The sequence below is a fragment of the Centroberyx affinis genome, unplaced genomic scaffold, assembly GCF_046629955.1.
Source record: "Centroberyx affinis isolate AG114_WGS23_722 - 3 ecotype Tasmania unplaced genomic scaffold, CSIRO-AGI_Caff_v1 ptg001429l_1, whole genome shotgun sequence".
NCBI lineage: Eukaryota > Metazoa > Chordata > Actinopteri > Beryciformes > Berycidae > Centroberyx > Centroberyx affinis.
The window spans coordinates 42,679-63,167 of record NW_027279905.1 but is presented as its reverse complement, the minus strand read 5'-3'; the positions used below and the strand labels follow the sequence as shown (position 1 = coordinate 63,167).

The window sequence follows — 20,489 nt, the reverse complement described above, 5'->3', positions numbered from 1 at the left end:
AAATGCATGCAGACGTACACACCAACTAAACACATGTAGATGTGCGCATACACACACACACACACACACACAACCATTATCCATCTCCTCTCTCTCTCTCTCTCTCCCCCTCACATACACACACACACACACCTGAGCTCTCCATCTTCTCCCATTGTCCCAGAGCTGACAGTTTACAAGGCGGAGAGAATGGAGACTGAATAATGATATCACGTTTCTCTGCCTCGTGTGAATTCATACCGGAGAGCTCAGAAATCCATCGCCTAATGAAGCTGGCACAGAGAGCGAGGCAAGGTGTGTGTGTGTGTGTGTGAAAGAGAGAGAGAGAGAGACTTAAGGAAGAGTGGAAGAGAAGGGTGTGTGAGAAAGAGATATTGTGATAGATGGGGAGAGGAAGATGGGGAGTGAGTGTGAGGGAGAGTTCAATCGAGGGAGTGTGAAGGTGTGTGTGTGTGTGTGTGTGAGAGAGAGAGAGTGTGAGAGAGAGTTCAGTCGAGGGAGTGTGAATATGTGTGTGTGAGAGAGAGGGAGAGTTCAATCAAAGCAAAGGGAGCATACATGCATCTGTGTTAGGAGAGAGAGTTGGGTCGAGAGTGTGTGTGTGAGAGAGTTTTCAATCGAGGGTGTGTGTGTGTCTGCTTGTGTGTGTGTGTGTGTGTGTATGAGTGTGCGGCTCAGGCGATAATTCCCCGAATAAATAAACCTCGTCCCGGCCAATTTGTCTCAGATAAGCAGTGCCTGGCATCCCTAAACCCACCTGGTGGAAGTGCCAGTTCAGCTTCATTTGATGCGATTGGCGTCGCTGGAAAGGCCGCGCACTAGGGCTGAATGATTTTGAAACAAATATCTAATTGCGATTATTTTGACTGATATTGCAATTGCGATATTAGAGGGAATGATCATTTTTACATCATTATTCTCATTTTCATTGAAAAACGTATTAAAATGATTATGGTGTGATTTTTGCGGGGATCTGTACCAAACAAAGATGTTTTCTTAAGTCTGTAGAATATGATGTGTAGGCCAGGACATCTCTGCAGCACCACAATATTTCATTTAAAATGCTATTTTGACACACATTTCGCCTTTAATTAATGCCGCTTTTCCACCGCATGGTACCGGCTCAACTCGACTCTACTCGCCTTTTTTGGTTTTCCATTGGGCAAGTACCAGGTACCAGCTAACATATTACCTGGTACCTGGTACTGATTTTTGAAAACACTGCAGAGTACTGATTGGTCAGAGAGAATCGTCATCATTGCGCGACACAGGACATATATGCTAACGTTAGCGACCAGGTTAGCGGTTAGCTTACCCTCTTGCATCGTCTTTGAGCAGCCAGAGAGCAGTCTTTTGTCTTGCTGCCTTCAGCCTCTTCTGAAATAAAATCTGTCTCCTTGCTATGACTAACAACCACATACCGAGAATCAAGAACACTGTCCCTTCCATATCCTCCATTGTTGCTGTGTGTGGCGCGTTGAAGATGACGTCAGGGCAGACGTCATGCGGCATCGCTATGCGCCTCCTGCGATTTGAAAATTGCAGTAGGCCATATTGCGATTTCGTTAAAATTTCGATTAATTGTTCTGCCCTACTGCGCACCTCGCAGACGCAAGCGAGAGCGGCGGAAACCGACGGCAGCAAGACATCTTGACGACAAGACTGACAGAGGAAAGATAGAAGTGCAGATATGAAGACTGGCGACAGGTAGACGCAGTGATGGGCCAGATTAGCAAGCTATTTTCAACAGATTAACAGGAAACAGGTTTAGCGAGGGGAGAATGCTCGGCGCGCGACGGTGAAAGTGGATCGGCGGCGGGGAAATGCACCGCCAGGGACGGGGTGAAAGGAGGACGTGGGTGTCGGGGGGGGGGGGGGTTTGAATGGAGAGATCAAGGAAAGATTAGGGAAAAACACAGCGAGACAGTGATGAATGAGAGCAAACAGATGGTTAGGTACAAGGAGGAGGGGCCGATGACAAGATGGAGGGCGTGATGGAGCAGAGAAGAGATGAAGGAGAGGAGAGGCTGTGATCGCAAGGTTACATCGAAGCGCGAACGCGAGCCCAACTTTTCAAGGTTGGGAAGAGAGACCCCAGCTTAGAGTCTGAGAAACGTAAATGAACTGCGAGTTTCACGGTTCGCAGGCTCAGCTGAAGTTACAAATTAGGAGAAGGTGATTAATTTGACAAAGAGGCGTGAGCTGATTAGCTGTTACGGAGAGGAGGAAGAAACGTTCAAGGTAGGCTGGGCCAGAGCCATAAATATGAGTTACGATAACTTGTCCCATGAGGATATAGCCTCACTTTCAGAACCACTTGCTCTATGTACAGACATACCTTCAGGGTTTTCTCTGGCCCTGATATGTGCTGCTCTGTTTTTCTCTCTTTGTATGGGAGAGAATGTCATGTCAAGCTCCAGTTGAGATGTCACAGGTCAATTTCAGTAGTTAAAGTGATGTTGAACTTGATTCTGTTGCTCCGGTAGAGGAGACTGGAGAATTGCGTTTTTTTTTGTCTCTCTCCATTCACTGCCATTGTCTGGAGGAACAGTCTGAAAATCACTTCTAGCACATAAAGGAACGCCGACAAAGCAGATTCTGAATGTTGCTGAATTGTTTTTCAGTGAATCGCTTTATTTATGTTAATTAAACCTTTGAGTTTGAACAAGTGTAACAACGAAATCCGCTCGGAGGAAACTTATGCCGACGGAACAACGAAAATAACACTTTATCAGTAATTGTAAATTGGTGAGAGACAGGACTGAAACAAAGCAGATTCTGCCAATATATGAAAAACAAGTCTCATTTTTTTCACTTTGGGTTAGGTGGTAAAGTTGCTTGTAGTGTGATTTTTTTTTTTTTTTTTTGCATGTAGAGGTTGTCTAAACTCCTGACCGGACGGCATTGCTGTACAGGACACTGGGTAATGGCAGTTCTTTACATTTGTGATTTCAGTGAACAATCATGACAGGAGTCTCTTATAAGGGAGGCGTTTCCTTTTTCGGAAATCCATCATGCATTGCTTACAAATACACACAAAACACACGACTCGCGTTGAGGCTGCCTGCTGGCAAGTACACAACGAGGAGAGTCGAACGGGAGGTATTTTCTAAAATAATTAGGACTCTAACTCTCTCTTGGTGTTTTAGAAGGGGACAAAATGGCTAAATTATGTAATTTTAATATCACATTTTCTCTTTGTCACATTTTATTCAGTGCAGTGGAGATTTTCCCTCTGTGGCGCCGCGCCGCTGCTGTGAATACAGAGGAAGCGCTGCAGTCAGGAGCTGTTACACAAAACCCTGACATCAAAGGAATATTCTATGACGCGAGAAATTTGACAGGCCTCTATCCTTGCCTCGGCGGCGTCACGTTGCCAGGTCTGCCGAACCCCGTACCTCTGGGTGATAGAAGTGACAGAAGGGAGGGAGGCGGGGGGGCGGTGTGGCGCAGCACAGGGGCTCTGCTGCACCAACAGTCGGGCCAATCTGTCCAGATTAGGCAGGCGGCCAGGGCGTCAAGCTATCAGCCCTGCCTGCCTGACCGCAGTGTATTTTTAGAGTGATTTAGAGGCTCCTGTCTATAATGATAATAACACTGCAGCTGCTGCATGAAGCCGGCCGCTCTCCTTTTGAATAGAGTCGCAGATAAGAAAGGACGGCGGGGAGGCCAAGGAGTTCCAGCAGCACACGCTGAAGCCGATGTGAAACGAGGGAGGATTTAAAGGTTTGGTGAATACATGTGTCTTTGTCCTAATGTGTAATTTGGACTGAATACAGTGACCAGTAAAGCCCCTTTCACACTGGACAAAAAACCCACCAACACCCACTAACATCTGGCTTTTGTCTTCAGTGTGAAAAGGTACAATCGGCATTCATTCCCGGGTCAAATGACTCTGCAGTAGTCACGGGTATTTATCGGCAGTGATGGAAACATGACACCCGGGTGGACACGCTAATTTTCACCCCTTTTCCAGCGCGACGCTATGACGTGTTGAAGTTCCGGACGTTGGTGCGTAAATAGCCAGGCAGGAACATTATTTATTGTTATTTATTTTTTATACATATATGGCTGTCGGAACTGACGTCCGGTAACTTACCAACTACACCACTGCTCCAAACATCAGACCATGTGCGTCCATGAAGAAAACGTGAGCAGCTTGTTCTTCTTAGGGGATTAAGCCCTCACTACCATCGTAATATCACTGCTGCATGGAACGCTGCATAATTCCAATTCAGGGAAGAATTGTTAGAGTAAATATCTGACCGCGAGGTCCGACAGGCAGCTTCCTCCGTTGCACCCGGTCCGATGATGTCATTCTGCATAATAATTAGCCATGTGCTTCTGTTTGTTTGAGAAACGAGGGGAGAGAATTCGGACTAATGGGCCGTCGGAACAATAGCATGGCACCGTTCAGTCAGCGTTGAGTTTGAAAGAGAGACTGAAGTAAAAGATATAAAAAAGTAACCACCTTAACATCACTGGCCTCCATGCTGCTTTCTACTGTTTGCTAATCTTGTTTTTCGGTGCGTTCGTGACGTCGAATGTGACGCACCAGAAAAAAAACAGAAAGGCAAACTCGTCTACTGACAATGTGAAAGGAGTCAATCCCCTATTTTTAGCGGCTTTACCCGCGTTTAAAAAACCTGCATATATAATTTTGGCATATATAATGTTGGTGTAAAAAGGGTATAATAGAGGGTATCGATCAGGAAGTATTTTTATGTCCTGCCACCATGGTACATGGTATGCTGACATATGTCGTCATGGTAGCGTCTGTCTGTCTGTCTGTGTGTCAACACATTCTTGTAAACACACTAACTCAAGAACAATACATGACAGAAACTAGAGCTGAACAATTAAACGAAGAATAAGTCGAAATCGCAGTATGAACTTCTGCAATTGAGTTAATTACTTAAGAGAGAGGGGCGTTTTAGAGCTGCAGGTAATCTTCGCTCCATGAATCAAGTACAATATTTGTCGCAATTGCAATATTCTGTCAAATACTTGCAATTAGATTTTTTGTCAATATCGTTCAGCGCTAACTTCATCCTGACACAACAGAATCCTCCTACAGCAGATTATCTGATTAGAGTCTGGAGCACCTTGCTGCAGAAGTTTGCATATTCATGAGGAATTTCTCTTGGAACTTCTATAACTCCTTAATGCTTTAAGATACAGAGCTCATATTAATGCTATCCATGTGTTATGTGAAGACAAGTATGTTGACATAGAGGTATTTGCTAATGTATGCATACATTAGTTTCATTACTGACTTATATTAGCATACCTGCTAATATATCATGGTGATTATGGTGGGATATTGGGCAGCTCAAGTGCCTCTTGTTTTAAAAGAATGTAATATCCTGTTATTCCCAAACAAAAAAAAGATAAGTGAGTTGTTGGTTTTTAATCTTATCTAATTACAGAGTTGTCACACTGATGTGCAGCTGAGGTCAGGATTGGAAATTATAGTGTTCTGGGGACATTTTCTGTTCCAGGACTGTCAACACTAATATAGAGACCAAAGTAACGTATCCACCAATTTGCAGAGAAAAGACAGAAATGATTGATAATTGTGGAACATTAATGTCAGATGATGCATTTTCAGTATATTTACATGTTTCCAGCTGTCGGGGCTGCCACAGCTAAATGAATGAATGTAAAGGAAACACTTGATTGAAATAAGTGTCCCAGGCCAAAGGAATAAGATTGACTGACTGGTTAAGTGCAGGGGTGTTTCCCTTCAGCTTGGCTGCAGTTCAGATAGAAAGCTATCAACTGTTTTATTTTTTTTATTATAATGATCAAAACCCCGGCCCTCTGTATCAAAGCCTGTAGTATTTAAAAAGAAGAGCAGGAATGGGCATGCATTATTAAGAGATAGCAGTCCCAAAGCTGGAGTTAAAGAGTTGCCGACCTAAGCTGTAGCAGTATTAAACTGATGAGCAGCATTAGCAGTGGAAATACAGCATTAAGTGGAGCCAACAGCAGCTGTTGAATTGAGGTTTAAATACATTGAAAGGGGCAATAAGTGAGGTGTTTACTAGCCTAAAAGACTGGATGTCCATTTTGTTATCACTCCATTATTCAGCCTCAGATTTCCTCCTAGTTAGCTGTTTTCTGTGTGGGGGGGTTGATTTTCCCCGAATCAATCACTAGTGACTGACGTATCTGAACCAATCACTAGTGACTGACGTATCTGAACCAATCACTAGTGACTGACGTATCAGAACCAATCACTAGTGGCCGAGGTATCTGAACCAATCACTAGTGACTGACGTATCTGAACCAATCACTAGTGACTGACGTATCAGAACCAATCACTAGTGGCCGAGGTATCTGAACCAATCACTAGTGACCGACGTATCTGAACCAATCACTAGTGACTGACGTATCAGAACCAATCACTAGTGGCCGAGGTATCTGAACCAATCACTAGTGACTGACGTATCTGAACCAATCACTAGTGGCCGAGGTATCTGAACCAATCACTAGTGACCGACGTATCTGAACCAATCACTAGTGACCGACGTATCTGAACCAATCACTAGTGACTGACGTATCTAAACCAATCACTATTGACCGAGGTATCTGAACCAATCACTAGTGGCCTCTACATCCATGGTTAGCCAGCCATTTACCAACTTTTCCAAGAATGTTATTGATTTTTTGTCTTTGTAAAGACAGTATGTTGGTTAAGGGGGTAATTTCAACAAATCTATTGTGCCGAAATGGCAATGAAAAACCGTTGCACAAGAAGTTCAAGAGCACAAGTGTTGCTCATTCACTTTGCCTGCCCAGTTTTCCCCAGCTGGTCTGGGGATTCACCAAGGCGCCTCTTGAACCTCCATGTCACCATCAGCTAGAGGTCAGAGCCTGAAACAAGAAGTTAAGAACTGAGCGGAGGAGTGGAGCGCTCACAGAGAATGACAAGATGTTGCGGGGCATCTCAGTAGAGAAGGCGCGTATCAATCATTTGAAATTGTGCAATTTTTGTCGTGAGGGGAAGTCGATATTCCCTGCTCAATCGCGTCTTCAGGCGCTCTGAGAGGGTGGAAGTATTGATTACAGTAATTTGTGGGATGGAAAAAAAATATTGAAGTTAGATAAGAGAAAGGCCGATTTACCTCTGGTTAAGCCTGTTAATGACTCTAGTCTAGTAGCAATATAACAGTTGGATGCATCTCTATATGCCCCCCCCTTCCTTCTTCTTTTGTCTCTCTTCTGTCTGCTGTGTTCCTCTTGTCTCTCACTTTGTTTTCTCTTTCTTTCTTCTATCCTTTGTCTCAGTCTCTCTTTCTGTTTCTGCTACGCTCTCCCTCTCTTTCTCCTCTATCATGTCTCATTCTTTGTCCTCTACACACTTCATTTTGCTTTTCGCTCCTCTATCAGCGTCTCTCCCTGGTTCCAACCACACACACTCACACACACGCTGGCCTTTTCCCTCACCACCTCTCCGCTGGCCTTTGGTGACATTGAGAGCAGTGGATGGAGGGATAGAAAGAGGAGAGGAGTGATTTTCCTGTCAGTTGTGATTTAATGAAGCAGCTCGCCACACCGGTGTCTCTTCCTCGTCCTTCCTCCAGACAGCGAAGATGAGGCCAGGCAGAGATAGAGGGGGAGAAAGAGTATGCAAAACACATAGTGAAAGAGAGAGACAGAGGGGTGGAAACAAAGAGAAATGGGAGAAGAGTGGGTGTGTAAGAGAGAAAAAGAGGGAGCTGTAGGTAAGACCGGCCACTGAATACCAGTGAACAGCACAGAATAATTTACAGTAACCAAGGCAACTGTACCCCCAACCAGTGTGCGCCTCACACTGGCTGGGGGATTGCTTTGCACAAGTCTCAGTGCATGTAGGAAAAGTAAGATGTTAGTGTTGTCGCTAGGGTTAGACCAATATATCGGGCAAAAATTGGACTTAAATTAAAAACGGGCCAGTTGATATCATACACCTCCGATATGATGCAGTTTGATTGATTACGTATTTCTGGTGTAATTGATCAACACAACACTGGTTGTCCAAGGAAAGCTCTTAACCTGAACTTTAATGCAAGATTTTGATCGGATTCTGCAAAACTTTCAGTGACTTTCAGTACTTTTACAGAAATTTTCTGACGTGAAAATAGTCAAATTTTAAGATTACTAGCACAAAATATTGGCTATCAGCAGATAAAAAAAATCGGTATCACTGTCAGTCTTTAAAAAAACAATCTTGGTCACAGTGGCGGAGAATTTGAATGAAGCTAATAGTTTAGTTTATGACTCGACAAATGAATCCCATTGTCTTTTTGTGTCTCGTCCAGGTAATTCCCAGATGGGGGCGACCATCGTGGATGCCTTGGACAGCCTGTACATAATGGGCCTGCATGAGGAGTTCAAGGACGGCCAGGAGTGGATCGAACAGAATCTGGACTTCAGTGTGGTATGTACTTTCTATCTTTTTTAATCATTCCCCTTTTTTTTTTTCTATTCTTAATTTTGGCATTTTAATACATTCGAGACGAGACATAACCCAGGTACAATACAAAAAACAACAACAGCAAAAGCAAGACCATGACGAAGCATAAGAAAAATGGCAAAGGTAGTGACTGAAAAACATGTTACATTTGGAAAATCCCAAAGTATGCAAGATCATTTACAAAGAATTACAACCTAATTTACAAAGCATTTAAAGCAATTTACATACCACCTGGTCTAAAGGGAGCTTTTCCATATAGAAAATAAAGGGTTGCCATAACTTAATTAAATGTTTCAATCTTATTTCTCATCAGGTATGTTATTTTCTCACAAGTTATCCTGCTGTTGTTCTCCGATGACCGCCAGTTGCTAGTGGTGTATCTGATTTTGTTACACGCTTTTTTTTGCGATAACAAAGGTATTTCTGTGAATCTTTTTTTGAGGAAGACAGGTTAGGTCAGGTTTGTTTATAGAACACTTTTAACAAACTGTTAAACTGTTGGATGTCTGCTATGGCTACACCTCTCCAGCCACTGAAACCTCCCTCTGCTTATTTATTTACTTATTTATCTATTTATTTACCAGGGACAGTGCACATTAATCAACATTTCAGTTTCCACATCAATGTAAATGTGCCAGAGTTAGCTAATGAGCTAATTTTCATCTGTAGTCCCTGGGCAGGTTATTACAAATTAGTGGCCTAATGTTAACAATGCAATGCTTCAGCAAGTACTACAGTACCACACAATACAATACAATACAATACAATACAATACATAAATACATTACAAAAGTAACAGGTATATGTAAAACTCCATGAACTCGTTTGTTCCCTGGGCCACTGGTTGGGGGATTGCTTTGCACAAGTCTCAGTGCATATAGGAAAAGTAAGATGTTAGTGTTGTCGCTAGGGTTAGACCAATATATCGGGCAAAAATTGGACTTAAATTAAAAACGGGCCAGTTGATATCATACACCTCCGATATGATGCAGTTTGACTGATTACGTATTTCTGGTGTAATTGATCAACACAACACTGGTTGTCCAAGGAAAGCTCTTAACCTGAACTTTAATGCAAGATTTTGATCGGATTCTGCAAAACTTTCAGTGACTTTCAGTACTTTTACAGAAATTTTCTGACGTGAAAATAGTCCGATTTTAAGATTACTAGCACAAAATATTGGCTATCAGCAGATAAAAAAAATCGGTATCACTGTCAGTCTTTAAAAAAACAATCTTGGTTCCCAGTGGCGGAGAATTTGAATGAAGCTAATAGTTTAGTTTATGACTCGACAAATGAATCCCATTGTCTTTTTGTGTCTCGTCCAGGTAATTCCCAGATGGGGGCGACCATCGTGGATGCCTTGGGCCATCAGGCTTTACAATGCCTGATGGCTCAGGGAATATATATATATATATATATATATTTAGATCTAATTTACTCAGTTTTGTATATGCATAGTTGTCTACATACTGCAGATTGCACAGGCACTTTCTTTCTTTCCCAGTCTCTGCCAGGACTGGATTTTATCTTTGTTTATTCCTATTTGCTTTTAGTCTCTTATCGTGCTTTTTCAGAATTTTTTATCTGTACCTTCCTATCTTGTAATGTACACATTGGAAGCTACTGTACACCAGAATTTCCTTCGGGATCAATAAAGTATCTATCTATCTATCTATCTATCTATCTATCTATCTATCAACCAACAATGAGAGTATGTAAAGGCAGTGCCAGAGATGAGGTAGTATGATTACTCATGATTGCAAGTTTGGTTTGCTTTAAGCCATCTCTTAAGTTTATGTTTAAAGGTTAGGTAATTAGTGCTCTCTCTTTATTCAATAGGAAGACTGTTCCAGTAGTGTGTGGCTCTGACTGAGAACACTGTTTGCCCAAACTTGCTCCGTCTGTATTGTACGACACAGTCCCCTCTGGTAGTTGCCCTTGTTGCCCTGCCGTTATTATCCTTCTGCATTATAAACTGACTCATCAGGGGAGGCAAGCCCATGTAAGGCCTTAAAGATGAGGCAAGCATCTGCAAAATGTTTAAAACTGTCAAAATTAAATAAATTGTACTTTTGTACTATATGGCAATGGTGATAGCTATTGGCCTTTTGGTCAAGTGTTTTTAGTGTCTGTTTGTAAAGGGACTCAATTGGTTTCAGCGTTGTTATGCTTGCTTGTGACCAGCTTGTAACACAGTATTTTATGTGGGAAAAGATCATAGCATGCATAAAGAGGTTGGCTGCCTCTGTTTTTAGGTATGGTCTTATATGCCTAAAGTTAGCCAGGTTGAATTTGATAGTACTGGCCACCTTTTCCTTTTTTTTTTTTTTTTTTAATTAATGTTTTTGGTCAGACATTTACATTGAGATAACAATTACATTATTACAATTATACAAATGACATATAATATGTCTTCTTTCAGGGTCTGTCCAGTCTTTTTTTTTTCAACAACTAAAAGAAAAAAGTCTGCAGTCCAGCAATAACATTCAAACAGACAACCAACACAAAACACTTACTGGCCACCTTTTTAACATGCTTTTTAAACGACAGATTCAAATCTAAAATTATTCCAAGGTATTTAAAATCAGACGCCACCTTTTCTCCTTTAACAAAAACATCAGGTTGGTGAGTCTCTGTAGGTTTCCGTGAGAAAAACATACAGACAGTTTTGTTTATGTTCAGGTGTAAACATGAATTGCTTAACCAATCAGATACATGGACCACGGCTGCAGTTAGTTTGTTTGCAGGCTTGTTGTTTGTTTTTAGCATGTACATAGAAGAACTGTGTCATCAGCATACATTTGTATGTTGACAGATGGGCAGACTAAAGGCAGGTCATTAATATAGACATGTAGACTTTGAAGCACTCTTCCAGTCTGGATGACAGCTGAGCAGACAGAAGCCACACTGGCGGTTCTGCCTGCTGACAGACCCCCACAGAGGTATTGCATTTTGCAGAGAACTGTCAGCACTTCGTCCGAGTCCAGCAGTTAAAACTCCACGCCATAGCCTTGTAGGGAGACGAGAGAGGATGCTACATGCCGCGGTAGCTAGGAGACAAAGCGGGAGCCATGGTAACGAAGCTGGCAGGGAGGCTGCTGGTGCCTACAGGGCTAATGAGGAACAGAGATGAAATGAACTGCCTCTGTTGGGGATGACTGGTACAAGATTCATTCACCTGGCTGTTTATTCATTCATTCATCCCTTCATTCATTCAATCCTTCAATCCTTCATTCATTCATTCCTTCATTCATTCATTCATGCATTCATGCATTCCTTAAGGATGTGATTGGTTTATTTATACAGGATTTCAGTTTTTGGGTCTACAAAACCCCTCCACTTTATTTGTAATGTAGATTCTTGATTACATGATTTCTGCCCCCAAAATGAATTCCTTTTTTTTTCTGTGTTGTTCTGGTCAGTGTCCCTGCATCGGTGGCTGGTAGATGCTACTGACAGAATAAGAGAATAGATAACAGTCATTTGTTTGGTGCAAGGTATCCACCAGACCCTTTCACTATTTTACCAGTCATCTAGATTTTTAAGGTGTGTTCTTTGGTCCAACCGTAGTGGAAAGGTTTACTTTGTTGCATTGTTATATTTGGTTAATTTAGGTTCACACTGCACAATTACAAGTGAGCCAGGGATTACAAATTTTGGCAGCTGGGGAGCGGAGCAAGCCAAAACACATCCGATTCCAATTCCTGTAACTTCAGCTTAACATGATGAACTCGTCTGTGCTTTTGGCTGTAATTTACTTTCTCTGGTGTTTAAAACCAGTTAGGAACACATGAAGAAATAGCTGAATATGAGCATCAGGCCAGAACAGCGGTTCGCTTCATTTTGTTCTGCTAGGCTTTCCAAACATGAGGAACTGCAGGCTATCATATGTCAGCATCCGTCTCTTTATACCCACAAACCATATGGAACAACGGTTGAACAACAAACAACAGACTCATCAAACCATATGTTTTGTGGTTGTTTCCTGTAGTTGGTCCGAATACGTTTTCACTCCTAACAAACCACAGCAGAGTTTGCTTGTTAGAGGACTGAGACTCACATTTCCAGGTGTCTCGGTGTCAGTATTTGGCCCAAACGAACCAAAATGAAGGAGTAAATGCTCCGGAGTTCAATGGAACTGCTCCAAGCATGCTTGGGGCGACTGCTCTCTTAGAGTAAAAGATCAAGTTCACCTTCATTAGGCCAGTGGCTGATCAAATAGCACTGAGCATCCGGTAAGAGAGAAACAATGACACAACAGAAACAAGCGAGACAGTTAATGGACGTCTAGGCTTGCTGACTGTGTGTGTGTGTCAGCCTCACACATACAGTGTAAACACACACACACAAACACAGTTCATTAGTAGAATTGCCCTAGACAGCGTTGAGGTTAATGCACTTTAAATTCAATACATGCCATTTGGTGGACACATTCAAAGTGCCCAGCAGCACCATAGATTTTTAGCGTGTTGCTGCAGTGGGAGTTGAACCTCTAACCCAGGCAGTGTTTGTTCCTTAATCAGCGCATTGAGCTACACAGGATCAGCCAAATCAGTTCACTTTCAGTCGATTCAGAATGGAACTGTACTTAATTCATTTGATTGTTCTCTTGAGATTACTTACTTAAGGTTTGATACCAACAAAGGTGTTTCCTTATATGAACACTGTAAACCCTGATAACTTCACTTTACTTAAAAAAAAAAATGAGGAAACTCGTTGCCTTAACAAAACTGAGTAAAGGAAACTAGTTTGTTAAGTAACATGTTTAGAGAAAGTTTAGAGAAAACTTGGCAATTTAGAGTAAATTAAACTAGCATTAGTTACTGCAACTCAGAATCATGCTTTCAATCATGATAAATCAATTACTTGAGTTGTCAATACTTATGAATAGTACATCTAACTAATCAATGTAAGTAAGATGAATTAATGAACCCAATTCCTGTTGACTTTGTTTTAAGCTGAAAACACTTGATATTTCACATCCACTACACTTAATTAAATTGAGGAAACTCATTGCCTCAATATTTTTGAGTATAGGCTATTCACTACTTTTATATACAAAGCACATCACAGGTCACAGTTTAAATAATTTATTGTTAACATGTGTTAACAAACAATAATTTAAAAAACATTGCACAAATGTTAACTGCACAGACCTGCAGGCAATAATAATAATAATAATACATTTTATTTGCAGCGCCTTTCAAAACACTCAAGGTCACTTTACAAATTGATAAAAACACAATAAAATAGATAGGCAGGCAAGAAAGCAGAACAATATTTCAAAAATGTTCTTTCACCCTAAACAGACAACTTTGCCTGCAAAAGGTCTGAATTTTCTGTATGGGGGAAAAAGTAATCTCAGATCAATTTTACTGTGGAAAGTAAAACATAAAAATACGGGTGGAAAATAAAGTAAATCCCCACTTCACAGACAATGCATATTTTTCTTTTTTTCAAAACCACAACTGCATTATGTTTAGCTTTGCAATCACCTTTATTTAAGAACATTTTAAAACCTCCAACATGTAAAATACAACATTAAAATGCTGGAGAGAGAACTCAGGCTGCACTTTGTATTCATATGGCACCAACAAGTTTGCTTGTAATCATAAACCTTGTAAAACCTTATTTACTATATTAAATAGACAATCCAGATCATTTCTGTCAAAAGGTCTGAATTTTCAGTTCAAGGTAAGGCGGTGGAGGAAAGAAAAGGAGGAGGTGGAAGAGAAAGGAAAGGAGGAGGTAGAGGAGGAAATAGACCAACCAGATCATTGCTGTCAAAAGGTCTGAATTTTCAGTTCAAGGAACAAACGGTGCAAGGAATGAAAAAAGTATTTTAAAGTGCTGGCTACACACTGTTAATGCCTCAGTCTGCACAAATGCAGATCATCTACACGGACAGATTGTTTTTTAATGTTTGCAACTTTGGTGTAAGGGTTTTAGGGCCCAGACTAAGCAGCACTCTTTGTATGAAATCAGAGGTGTTCTTCATTTCCTTTGGGTAGTTGAGGTGGAGCGCATAGATGAGGCCAAAGAGGGTATACACAGCCTGCGGTAGGCTTTGAAGATTGTCCATCACAAGCATTCCCTCAACGATGATGGCGACCATAGAGGGCGTCAGGAGCAGCGAGTTTGGTTGTTGCTCAACTGGCTCAGCAAAGAGGACACCCACTGGAATGTGGCGGAAGGAGTCAGCAGCATCAGGGTCCTGCAAACAAAGGCATCTTAATCACCTTTCCAGCATTACCATACCCCACACTGATTCTATACCGACGCATGCACATAGCCCATATTGGCCCAAATAAGGCAATTACCCTGATTAGAAGAACCCCTCCCCCCCTTTTCAACACGTGACATTGGAAAGAAACTCATACATAGGCATTAACTTCACTATTTATATTTGTCTAAAAGCAATTTTTTATCGAAAGGCTTATACTTTAGTTTAAGATAATGAAAAACATAACACATTCAGTCAGTCCCGAGAATGGAATTCTCCTATACAAAGCAGCTTCTAGCTGTGCTACTCAAACATATCACAGAAACACATCACACTAGGCTTGTACTGCACTACCTTTTTGGAGAGATTTCATGGCCATTTTTTCCCATTTGTAAAGTAATTGGACCATGTTCACTTCGAAGTTGTGGAAAATGCTTTTCAGTGGAACCGTAGCCATTGAAACAGTAATACTCCTGAAGGTGAAAGTACATGTCTACTTTGTGATTTAGGAGAAAATGAGAGTGAGATTAATTTTATGTTCTACTGGCCAGCAGATGTTGATCTAAGACAGTGATTCTCAACCTTTTTCATATCAAGTACCCCTAATTTAGTCCACATTAGGGCCACAGACCCCCATTTGATGAGATTTTGTCTTTCGGACCCAAATCTGAGAATATTTTTATTGTTAGATATGATTTTGTCTAGAATTCCATGACTATCTATATTGTAGGTAGAGAGATAACAGAGAAACTATGACCAGAATAATCATGTCTAATTGTGTTAACTTGTAAATGAAACAATGCTGAAGTTTAACAATTCATCAGTTTGCTGGGGACCCCCTGGAACCCTCTCAAGGACCCCTGGTGGTCCCCGAACCCCGCGTTGAGAACCAATGATCACTGAAATGTGTTGTATTGCAAACCTGCACATGTGAATTCATTTTTGATAAATGAACTTTCAGTGCATTGAAGGATTTGAATGTACACAAGCAGTCATGGTGCAGGCAAGGAATTGGAACAGTTCTTGTTTAGCTCCCGTGTTTTAACCGGTAGTGTTTGAGAAGTTGCACTCTTTTTTTCAGTACTAAAAGTGCAGTACTTACATTTCCACAGCATTATTTCATTATTTTAACCAGAACCTGAGAGACAGAGACAGACAGAGAGAGAGAGAGAGACTAATTATCCTACGTTACTGCAAAACACGTTAATATTAGACTTAGCTAAAATCATAAATTCAAAGCCAATTCAAGTCGTTGTTAGGGTTTACAGTGAATGAATTATATGATTTTTTTTTTTGCCTGGCGCCGTGCTAGTGGCAGCCTGTTGTAGTAGCTCTGTGTGCTTTTCGTTGTCTTTTAGTGTCTACATACGTTGTTGATACTTGTGAACATCAAACGACACTACGATGCTTATTCAGAGGCTTGGATATGTTTTATTGCTCCTCATCGCACTAGGACCGCTTTTAATGACTGGAAGCTATGCCTGCAACTTCGCCGGCATTGTTTACACACGCGATCAGCTGATCGCCCTGCAGCGACTGACTCTCGCGGCCGGAGAGAAGCTCTCAATTCCGGAGGAGTTAAGGAGGAGACGGGGGTGCAGGGCCGGTGTTAAACGGAGAGCGAAGAAAAGGAGATTTAAACCCTACATCCCTGCAGTCATTATGGGGAATGTGAGGTCTTTGGCAAATAAGTACAGAGAGTGCAGTATCATGTGTTTCACCGAGACGTGGCTACACGAACAGATACCCGACTCGAATGTGACTATCCCCGGATTCCACACGGTTTGTGCGGACAGAGACGCCACCGCGAGCGGTAAGAAGAAAGGAGGGGGACTTGCCGTGCTTGTTAACTCCAGATGGTGCAACCCGGGACATATCTCTGTTAAGGAGTGTTTCTGCAGCCCAGACATCGAGCTGAGTGCCATCGGACTTCGTCCATACTTTCTACCAAGGGAATTTACTAGTGCCATTGTCATCATGTTGTCATCATGAATGTTTACATTCCACCCTCGGGGAACGCGGAAGCAGCGGGTGACGTCATTCACTCTGTCACTGCTAGACTACAAACAAAATACCCTTGTGCCTTCATCGCAATTACAGGTGATTTTAATCATGTCTCTCTCTCCACTACCCTACCCACTTTCTACCAGTTTGTAAAAAAGCACAACCAGAGAAAATAAGACTTTGGATCTGCTGTATGCAAATGTTAAAGATGCCTAACAGCTCCACTGCCCTGCCCCCTCTTGGCAGATCAGACCAAACTTAGTTTTGCTCACACCATCATACAAGCCAGTTGTTCAGCAGCCACTAGTGACTGTGAGGACAGTGAGGAAATGTCTCACGAAGCCATGGAGACACTGCGTGGTGCCCTGTAAGCCACTGACTGGGATGCTCTGTATGAACCACACAGTGAAGACATTGACGGCATAACAGAATGTCTCTGAACACATTAGCTTTTGCATTGATAACACCATGCCCACAAAAGAGGTTCGCTGCTTCCCCAACAATAAGCCCTGGGTTACCAGCGACCTGAAGGCCCTGCTTAATGAAAAGAAGAGGGCCTTTAGGACAGGGCGGAGCTAAAAAAAACGTGTTCAGAGAGAACTGAAACTGAGGCTAAAGGAGAGCAAGGACTCCTATAGAAGGAAGCTGCAGGAGAAACTGCAGAGAAGTAGGGTGAGGGATGTTTGGAGTGGGATGAGAGAGATCACCGGCTTCCAGAAAAAGGGTGGGGGTGCAGCTGAGGGGAATCTAGAGCGGGCAAATGAGCTGAACCAATTTTTCAACAGCAGCCCCTATACTACCTCCCTGCCCACTCCCCCAGCCCCCGGGGACTATATCTCTCTGACATCCACTCCCCCCCCCCCCCCCCCCCCCCCCCCACCTGCCACATCCCATCACCCTCCAGGCTGAACTAAATATCACAGCCAACCAGGTGAAGAGAGTGATGGAGAGACTTCACCAGGGCAAGGCTGCAGGACCGGATGGCACCGGCCCTCGGGTGTTGAAGCCTTGTGCTGACCAACTATGTGGAGTATTCCAGCATCTGTTCAACATGAGTCTTCACCTCAAGAGAGTTCCTGTGCTATGGAAAACATCATGCCTGGTGCCAGTGCCTAAGAAGGGGCGTCCTACAGTCCTCAACGACTACAGGCCAATAGCACTAACCTCTCACATAATGAAGGTCATGGAGAGACTGGTCCTAGCACACCTCAGACCACCGGTGAGCTCTTCATTAGACCCCCTGCAGTTTGCGTTATCAGCTACATGTGGGTGTGGATGATGCAATTATATTCCTGCTGCAGAGGGCTTATTCCACCCTGGACAGACCCAACAGCTCGGTGCGGATCATGTTCTTCGATTTCTCCAGTGCCTTTAATACTATCCAGCCCAGACTGTTGAAGGAAAAACTGGAGGATATGCAGGTGGATGCCCCCATGATCTCATGGATTGAGGATTACCTGACGGGCAGACCACAGTTTGTGAGGCTACAGAGCTGCTGAGTAACATCGGGGCCCCCCAGGGGACTGTGCTATCTCCTTTCCTGTTCACCTTCTACACGTCAGATTTCCGGTACATCTCCGAATCCTGTCATCTGCAGAAATTCTCAGATGACTCTGCCATCGTGGGGTGTGTGGAGGGTGGCCGGGAGGGGGAGTACAGGGGCCCGGTGGACCGCTTTGTGAAGTGGTGTGGGGGAAACCACCTGCAGCTGAACGTGGCCAAGACTAAGGAGATTGTGTTGGATTTTAGAAGGAAGAAAGCCCTACCTGCTCCGGTCTGCATCAGTGGGAGTGATGTGGAGATTGTTGTGAACTCCTACAAGTACCTGGGCGTTCATTTGGATGACAAGCTGGAATGGTCCACCAACACCGAGGCCATCTACAGGAAGGGCCTGAGCCGGCTTTACTTCCTGAGAAGGCTCAGGTCCTTTAATGTCTGCAATAAGATGCTCCACATGTTTTACCAGTCTGTGGTTGCGAGCAGACTCTACAATCCATCTGCCTTGGCCCGGGCCAGGTGACATTAAACTGTCTGTGGACTAACTTTTATTATTCCTAACTTTTCAAGTATTTATATCTTTATTTATTCATTTAGTCACTTGCTTTTTAGCCATCATAGCCTCTTGTGCTTGTTGTTGTGTTTTAATGTATTTTGTCATCTGTGTGTCTTGGCTGCTATGACGACTCAATTTCCCCTCTGGGATCAATTAATCTATCTATCTATCTATCTATCTATCTATCTATCTATCTATCTATCTATCTATCTATCTATCTATCTATCTATCTATCTATCTATCTATCTATCTATCTATCTATCTATCTATCTATCTATCTATCTATCTATCTATCTATGCAAATCAATCTTGATTTTACATGAAAGTGACAGTCTTTGTCCTTCTTGTCATCTTTCTCACAGTTATCCTCCCTTGAGTTTTCTTTTTCCCTATTTCCTAAAAGGGCTGGAGAATTAATGGTGTTTTTTTTCACAGAATATTGCCATATTGGCAATATTGTCACATTTCCTTAGATTACCGGCTGTCATTGTTCACTACACTACTCAAAAGTTTGTACACACCTGATTGAATGTACTATGTTTTTCATTCTCTTTAAGCCATTTTGATCTAAAGGCTTCTGCTTAAATGCTTGAAATGAGTTTCTTAGACAAATATAAATAGTGAAGTTGATCCTGTGTATGAATTTCTTTCCACAGCCTTTGTCTTTCCATCAAGGCAAAGGGCGGCTACTTTAAAGAATCTAAAATATACGATAGTTTTGATTTGTTTCACACTTTTTTGGTCACTTCATAATTCCATCTGTGGTATTTCACAGTTGTGATATCTTTACTGTTAGTCTAAAATGTGAGAAATAGTAAAAATAAAGAAAAATGTGTGTGTCCAAACTTTTAACTGGTAAAAAAAAAAAGTGCTGTGAAATAATTTTGTTCCCCGACTCATCAAGACTAGTAATCATGATTTAATAATCTTGATCACGATGTCTAGCAAAACAGTCTGGATTATTATTTCAGATCTATTTCTTAGCCTGATTCCCTGCCGACCCTGTCTCAACTCGTATTCATAACCATCATCCCTCATCTCACTCTTTTCCCCCTCATTTATATGCGTTTTTACATTCTCTCTCTCTCTCTTTCTCGTCTTCTCCCGTTAACAACCTCCTCTCCCTTCCTTCCTTCTCCTTTCCATCACATCCGTCCCTCTCCTCTCATTTATTTCCATGTTACAATCCTCCTCTCCCATTACCAGCCTCCTTCTCCTCTTTTTCGCCTGTCAATCGCGCCCCCCCCCACTTCTCTTCTTTCCATTTTTTTTTTTTTTTACCGTCCTCCCTCCATACTTTTACGATCCCTTCCTTCTTCCTCCTTCACCTTTTTTACTATCCATTTGTTCCCTCCCTGCTTTCGCTATACTGCCGCTCTCTCCCTCCTTTTTGGTTTTACAACCCCTTTGTCACCTCCGCACTCTCCGGTTTATTGTCTTCTCTCTCCCCTCCTTCATTACATTTAACAGTCCCTCTTTCCGTCTATCCCTCCATCCATCATCCTCCTTGTCTCTCACTTCCTTCAGTCTGACTGACCCTCCGTCCATCTCTCCCTCCACCTTCCTACCTCCTTCTTTATCTTGTATCCATTCAGTATGTTTTTTCTCCATCCTTCCTCCTACTTCTTTCTCCTCCCTCTTCTATCCATTCATTATGCCGCTCTCTATCCCTCTGCCCATCCTCCAACTTGTTTTTCATCTTCTGTCCACTCATTACCCCTCTGTTTTTTCCTCCGTCCATTTTC

The 20,489-nt window shown here is 42.4% G+C and overlaps 1 protein-coding gene across 1 annotated transcript in view; it reads left to right on the top strand.

Moving 5' to 3' along the window:
* LOC139650023 (mannosyl-oligosaccharide 1,2-alpha-mannosidase IB-like) overlaps positions 1 to 20,489 on the top strand; it is a 151,093-nt gene that overhangs the window by 92,567 nt on the left and 38,037 nt on the right. Inside the window, exon 6 of the mRNA XM_071526554.1 lies at positions 8,307 to 8,425. Coding sequence (XP_071382655.1) covers positions 8,307 to 8,425 — 119 coding nt within the window. The remainder of the gene's footprint in view (positions 1 to 8,306; positions 8,426 to 20,489) is intronic.